At 49.5% G+C, this 7,647-nt stretch overlaps 1 protein-coding gene across 1 annotated transcript in view; it reads right to left on the minus strand.

Annotated features, from left to right (window-relative positions):
• Atp1a1 (ATPase Na+/K+ transporting subunit alpha 1) overlaps positions 1-7,193 on the minus strand; it is a 29,332-nt gene extending 22,139 nt beyond the window's left edge. Inside the window, exon 1 of the mRNA XM_031374991.1 lies at positions 6,888-7,193. Within this exon, the coding sequence (XP_031230851.1) occupies positions 6,888-6,899 (12 nt within the window). The 5' untranslated portion in view covers positions 6,900-7,193. The remainder of the gene's footprint in view (positions 1-6,887) is intronic.
• Positions 7,194-7,647: the final 454 nt, after the last annotated feature.

Raw genomic sequence — 7,647 nt, forward strand, 5'->3', positions numbered from 1 at the left:
AGACGCGTTGGCGATGGAAGGAAAAAGAAAACCCTGGACAGGAAGGACAAAGGACAAAATAGATATGTAACAAGACTTCATGCTAGTCCTCACAATAAAGGAACAAGAAATCCCCCATGACCTCTAGAGTGGAAAATGTTCCTTCCTCTTCTTCAGTTAATTCATCATTTACAGGAGGAAATGTGCTTTGGGAAGGTAGAAGACAGCTGCAAATTTATCAGTAATTACAATAACGATGAGGATCACACACCCACAGTCACACACACAACTCACACACTCTTTTTCACACCTTTCTCACATATACACGCTCACACAATACACTCACAGACACATTGTCACACATTCACACACACAAATTATTTCTCATACACTTTCACACAAATACACCCACACATAGTCACACACACTCTTTCATACACAGTGGCACACACACAAGCACGCACACACACACTGCAGTGAGATTTAAATAAGGATCTTCCTCCCCAGTAGACTGCCACTTGAGGCCTACACTGGCACCAGCACTGCCTCTGCCCTGTGCCCTCCAGAGCACCCACTAGCACCCAGGGGTGCCTTCTAAGGCTTCCACTCACTAGCAACACCTCTAATTCTATAGCCAGAGAACTCAGGAGGCCCCTTCCAGACTTCTGAAATCCCCTCTGATCTGCCCAGAGGGGACTTGAAAGCCCAAGGTGCCCACTCACGTCAGCGAGGTCAGTGGATGGCACTTTTAATTTTGGCCCATGTCATTACCCTAGCACTGCCACTTGCCAGCTACATGTCCTTGAACAGTCAGCCTTAGACACCTGCTTTGCCATAACCATTAACTTACCTAAGGGCATTCTGATAGTTTGATTAGTAAAATCTGAAAACAGAACACCTAACAAAACAAAACAACTCCCACATTGTTTCCAGAACTGAGAACAAAAGCTTTTGACTAACAAGAGAGGCTACAAACATGGCAAAGTAACTGCTTCAAATGTTGCTGATTCACAGCTGGCCAAGAGGGCTGTGGAGACAGCACCTTCAAACTCAATTTGGCAAACTTCACTTTGGCAGGGAAGTCAGACATAGCCTGATTCAGCTACAGAAGGCTCTGCCTAGTTTTGGCCAATTGCTAGTATAAAGTGGGGGAGTGTCCCCCAATTTTCCTGGTTCTCATATCAAAACCTCAAACTCAGCTCTGTCTGAAAAGGTCCTCTGCACAGCCCTATACAAAGGTTACTGTGATAACCTAGTAACCTGACTGGCACACATTACGGCCATTCCTTGCTTCCTACAGAGGTAGTTTCCAGAGCCATGTTAAAGAAATTATCAATCTGGGCTAGTTTGCTAGATTTCCAACTGATCCTCAGGCTAAATGGCTTCATGTAGGTTCATCTTTTCTAGCTGGGGATCTAGGGGCTGTACTAGGTGGGCTAGGTGTACTAGGCTAGGTGTACCTAGCCTGTGCTAGGTGAGAATTGGCAAATGGAAGACAATGAATGGACAGTCATGGTCCTTCAGCTGTTCTCTAGCCCACAGTGACACTTTTGGAATAGCAATTCTCTGCAGGAGGTAACCAAGGGGCACCTCAACCCCATACCGTGCCGTAGGTCCCGCCCCTCCCTCCTGAAGACATACATGCTGAGAAATGTACTCTTACAAAGCCAGAGCACTGGGTCCTTTGTGAATCCAGTTCAGTATCTAAACTAGGGCTGTATCCATCACTCAGGGATGAGATCAGCTATAGCTCCATCCACTGGATTCTCTCATCCCATGGGAACATCATCTAACCTGCCTCACTGGTGAATTCCTTTTTTGTGTGTGTGTGTTTTTTTGAGACAGGGTTTCTCTGTGCAGCCCTGGCTGTCCTGGAACTCACTCTGTAGACCAGGCTGGCCTCGAACTCAGAAATCCACCTGCCTCTGCCTCCTCCCAAGTGCTGGGATTAAAGGCATGCGCCACCATTGCCCGGCACTGGTGAATTCTCAAAACAACCCTGCCAGTCCACCCTTGCGGCCACAGAATGTATCATGACCATTTGAAAAAATAAAAATGGTAAAGTATGTGAAGAATCACTATATTTTAGCCTTTCTTCCTCTTAAAATGTATTTTTTTTTCTTCTACTTATGAAAAAGCACCAGCCCCATAGGACATTTGACCTCTCCACGAGGCCTGAATGAATCAAAATATTCTCCTAATGCCTTAACACCCTCTACCTGCCCTCCCCCAGAATCCCCTTTTTTTGCCTCATCACTCTGGTTTGAGAGGGAATAGCTCAAAAACTGGAACCAGTACTGCAGAGGGGCCGTCAGTTCCCAGGAAGTCTTGATCACTAATAGGTGGTTTGGATCCTAGGGAGCAAACGGATTGCTGGGTTGAAGAGGGCAAAGGTGCTGAAGGCCTCCAGAAACACAGCTTGGTGCCATGGACGCATGACAGGGAGCATGGGACAGACAGGCCGTGCACCCCAACTGCCCCCAGGCTCTGAATAACATCAGGATAACAGACTGGAAAGATAAACACCAGAGCCCACGGATGACAAAAACGTTAGTGATTATTAGTGCCCAAATAACGAAGGCTCCAAAGATAAAGCCCGAGCCACCATCAATCAACCTTTCAAATCACCAGCAGCGAATATGAGATTGTTGTTACTAAGTGGGGTTAGAGAAAAACCTGCTAAGAGACAATGCCCAGATGCATTTCACTGTAAAGTCACAAAGCAACTAGAGAATGAGGTCTATTGGATTAAAAAAAAAAAAAAAAAGTCCCTTTGGCTCAGGACCCAAATAAAACCAAATCAGGGTGAGTGTGTGTGTGTGTGTGTGTGTGTGTGTGTGTGTGGAGGGGTCCTCTTCTAATTCACAGAACTGGTTACCCCAAACATCCAACAAATACATGTTAAGAATGACTTACGGATTCCCGACATCAGATTTCAGCACAGCTAATGAGGTGAGTCATATGCAGAGAACACTCGTTCTGACTCCAGCCAAAAAACACACTTCCTCTCACACTCTCAAGGCAAAGTGAGAATGTTCAGACCCGACTCTGCTCCTTGGTCCCAGCCCCAAATATACATATAAAGGAAGGAGTGTTTAAAGATTGGTACATTGTAACATTCCCTCTACTTCACATTAGTACCCGCTGGCCATATTCTCAGAGTAATCTAGAATTAGACAGGGCTGGCGAGACAGTCTGCCCAGTGCTTTGTTATCCAAACCCAGCCACTCTGATTACTGTGAGCCCATCTGATCTGACACTCGGATTTCTTCTTCAGGCCTGCTGGCTGGCAGGGGGCCCTGGGCACCAACCTCCTAGCTGAGAAGCTGCAGGCTTTCTCTATGACACTTTCAAGAAGTTAAAAATGACCACCGGTCATGGTGAAAGTCTTCACTTGAAACGTGAATGTTGATGGAAAGTCTAAGATGCTGCTGACTGGATTGCTTGTCAGGCAGTAATACAGTGTCCAGTCATGCCAATGAATACTTCCCTTTGAGGAGCAGTTAACAGGATTTCTCCTTTTTTCCCTATCGTTAATATTTCTCAGGGGAAAAGAAAATTGTCCCAAAGCTTTGAGTGGGCCTGGGACTGAAGAGCAGCAGTTTATGAAGGTCTGTTTGTCCCCCAGGTCTGATGACTTGGTAAGCCTCAGCCATAGCACACTAGTGTGGCACTCACTCTACACAGCACGTAGATGACTCCACTTGATCCTCAGGGAGAGGATTGTACATCTGGCCAGAGCAGAAACCAGAGCTTCGAGGCTTTGCTTTTTCAAAAAACCTGCTTGTCTTCAAATGAAGCAAAAATTTAACTTAGTTCTTCATACAAAGTCCTTCAGGGCTGCTTAGTTAATGGTTCCCTCTCATTACTGAGGTACTCCTAAAAGAACAGTCTGTCGAGAAGAGAAAGTCACTTCTCGGTACATTTGTTGCTAAGTAATCCTCAGGCGTTGGTTTTGAAGAGTTCAGGGATGGATGAGTGAGAGTGCCAAGTCTCCGCTAACACTGGGCCTGCTCTTTATTCTTAAATGTGATTTTAAGTTTTAGCCCTAAACTGGATAAACACCCTACTAGATCTTTATAAAGCCTTTTGGGGATGGGGTGGGGAGTGTTTTCTATCATCTTGGGTTTATAAAGAGCAGCCTCCCCATTTCTTACTCTTCCACCCCAAGGTGAGTCACCATTGTTACAAACTTGCCAGCAGAGAACGCTACAAATTAACAAACAGCCAGCAGCATACAGCCTTATAATGTGGGGCTAGGGGAGCAGAGAACCTTCCAGGCGGGGAACTATTTCACTCTTACGCTGTATGACTGGTAGAGACAAGGTGGAAACAATATCACAGCCTCTTTCTGTTTTCCAGGACTTCCTGGACCAGCCCCAGTGTGTCCTGTAAGCGCCTTACTTGTTCCCGTCCAGGCTGGGCCACTTTCCATTGGGAAGACTCTGCCTCACAGGGTTTGGGGTCTAAAGTCCTAGCTTTATAGCAGCCAGTGGGTATTTAGTCACACTTTCCAGTTTAGCTCCAAAAGGGCAGCTGATAATGTTACCCTACAACCAGGATTCCTGCTGACATGTGCACCCTGTGTCACCTCCACCGGAGCCTCTTTCCTTGCCTGGTCTTTAAATCACCACCCATAAGATAGGATTTCTTTTCTCAGGACCTAAGTTAATATTAAACAAAATCCAAAACTGAAATGAAAGGCCAGAGAGACCCTCCCTTCTCCCACCTTTTATAAACTTTAAACAAACACACCAAGTCTCTTGCATTTCTAAACAATTATGATGTGTACCTTTGGTGAGCTAAACAGTTGTGGGTGGTAGGCCTCATGAGGATTTAAGCCGAGTCACTGGCAAAAACATTCAATAAGAAAAAAGGAACAAAATCCTATTTTATCCAGAAATGATTCAGCAAGCTGGACCTTCATGTTTCTTACCAAATGTTCAGGACCCCAGTTTTGAAAGCTAGGAAGAATTGTCTGGAAATATCACCCACACCTAGACCCTAGACCGCACTTGAGAAAAGGGATGGGGGTGGGGGAAAGATCACAATGACCTTAAAAAATTAGCTGCCTTTAAGCTTCTTGGTTAACCAATTATCAAGAGGGCTTTAGTCATTGCTCCACCCACATTTTAATCCTCATGTGGAAAAATCCCAACATTTCAGTATGAAATATTCCTCTGACCAGTTTGCCATTGTAAGTCATGGAGAAAAACATGCACTCACACATGAATGCATGCAGGCAACCTAACATCCAATTTATCAGAGTACTCCAAACACTAAGTACTCTGCACATCTGTTAGGGTCCATGAAACACTTAGGTTGAACTTGACTCTCAGCTGAACTGTTACTGTTGCACTTCAGTGCGTAGGTCCTAGGCCTAAAGGCATAAATAAAAACTCTGACTTAAATGTCTTCCTGGATTACTTATTATTACAAACACTTCAATTTCTTCTGGAGGATAACTTTAGAGCTCTGCACACAAAATGATGCTTCAGAGGCCGATGTTATGTGTAAGCTGAGAGCAACAGGTTGTTCGCCACCTGTTGTCACTAAACAACCGTTTGACCTTGAACAAGTCATTTCACCTTCCTAGGCTTTGTACTCCCTAAAAGCCGCGCTCAAGGTCTCCAAATGACAAAGATACTTTTCGAAGGGATAGGAGATGAAAGATGGGGCTTTAATGAATAAATGGTTCATAGAACGGCTTAGATGGCATGTAGGATGTTGTGACACATAGATCCAGTTTCCATCGTGGGAAGTAGAGGCCAGGAGGGAATCAGTTCTTTACTGGGATGCTGCATAAGCTGACCAGCCCACAATGGGCACCACCAGGGTCCGTCTTATACTCATCTCTTTCAAGTCTCCAAAGAATGTGCTTCCCTGTGGCTCCATCTCAGTACCCACTCAGGTGCCTTAGGACCTGCAGAGTGTGTCTACAGCTTGTCTGCTTGGTCAGCCCTGAAGAGGGTGGAATGGGCTCTCCCACCTGCATTCTCAAGATCGGTGCCTTTTTAACTTAGGAACTGATATTTTCAGGGTTATTTTTGTTAAGTTTTTATCTACTACTCTGAGGTCAGGAACTAACTCTTCTGAGGTGGATAGCAGTAATCAAGGTGGGAACTCGGTGTTGTTTATGCCCCGAATCTCCTCATTCTCTTCGGGAACCGGTCTTGGGTGAGACAGCAGTGCAGGAAACCCGCATGGCTTTTTAAACACCATCAACTGCCCAGTCTCCAATCCTTTGTTAGATTGACAGTACCCTGCGGCTCTGGAGGGTCAGCCTGTCCCCTTTTAAGAATCGTGCCCTGACATAAATCCACACACTCCTCCCCACCGTTAAGACGACAACACTAGTTACCAAAGGCACATCCTGTTATGGACAGTGGCCCATTTTAAAGCTCTCAAAAGTATACCTTAAAGGCTATCTTTGGGCTGTGAAGTCACACCCTTTCTGGCACTAGCTTCGCTGGGCTGGTTCGGCCGAAGGGGAAGCCAGCTTTTTTTTTTCCTTTGGGGGAGGGCGGTCGCCTCTGCGGGGAGCTGGCTGAGCCCCAGAGCCTCCTGGAGAAGGGAGTCTCGACCCGGAGGCTGCCCTCGCCGGCGCCGAGCCGCGGCGAGAACGGCCACCACGAGGGGGCCCTGGCGGAGCTCCCCGGGGGAAGGGGAGGAGCGCTCCTTCCCCAGGGCACGGTGGGAGGAGGGAGAAAGGAAGCGCAAGGCGCGCGGTAAAGGCGACCGGAGGGCTCAGGCAGGGCAGGCGCCTGGCTCAGGGATGCCGCCCCGGGTGCTCCTCCTCCCGGGCTGCTGCCCGCGCTCAGCACCCGCCCCTCCATTGCCGAGAGCCGGGTCTCTAAGCCGCTTCCTCCCGCGCCCCCGCCCGCGGCCCGGGCTCGCCAGACACTCACCCCCTTCCCCATGGTGGCGGCGCTGCGGGCCCCGCGCCGGGTCCTGTGGCTGGAGACTAGAAAGAGGAGAGAGCAGCTCCCGGCTGGGAGAGCGGAGCCGGGGGAGCCGAGAGGCGGGAACTAGGGCTGCCGCGGGAGGAAAGAGGGAGGACGGCCGGCGCCCCGGACCGAGGCCGCCGCTGCTGCCGCCGCTGCTGCTGCCGCCGCTGCCACGTGTCCGCCTCCTCCCGCCGAGGCTCCGCGCCCCAGACCCAGCCGCAGCTCGAGCCCGTGCCTCCTCCTCACTTCCTAAAATATGCAACCTGCGTGATGGCTCCGCCCACGCGTTAACGTCACCGTTACCGGAGCAACCTGACACCGGCTCCAGCTGGCTCCGCCTCCGCCTCTAACCCCTCCCCGCCGGGCCCCGACCGGGCTAGCGGCTGCCTGCCCGGGGCTCCGGGCAGGAGGGCGCCGGGGCCCTGGACGCGAGTGTCTGGGTCCCTCGAGGGCTACGGAGCGCGCCCGCCTGCAGGACACTGGGGACTTGAGTGAGCAGCCTGCGGAACAGGGTGCGGAAGGTCCACAGTGGGTACGGCGCAGTCGGGGCTAGCCCACTTGCCCAGCGTAGCTTTTCTAGAGCGTCGCGGGTCTCGAGGGGCCCCTGTTGGACGACAGCAGCTGCGCGACTCTGAGGGATTCCTCTCTGCAGAATCCAGGCTGGCTCCTATCTGCGGATGGTGTCTTCCCTTTGATTCCTTCGTCTTGGGGTACTCTAGAG

This window comes from Mastomys coucha, unplaced genomic scaffold (assembly GCF_008632895.1).
Source record: "Mastomys coucha isolate ucsf_1 unplaced genomic scaffold, UCSF_Mcou_1 pScaffold16, whole genome shotgun sequence".
In the NCBI taxonomy this organism is placed as follows: Eukaryota; Metazoa; Chordata; class Mammalia; order Rodentia; family Muridae; genus Mastomys; species Mastomys coucha.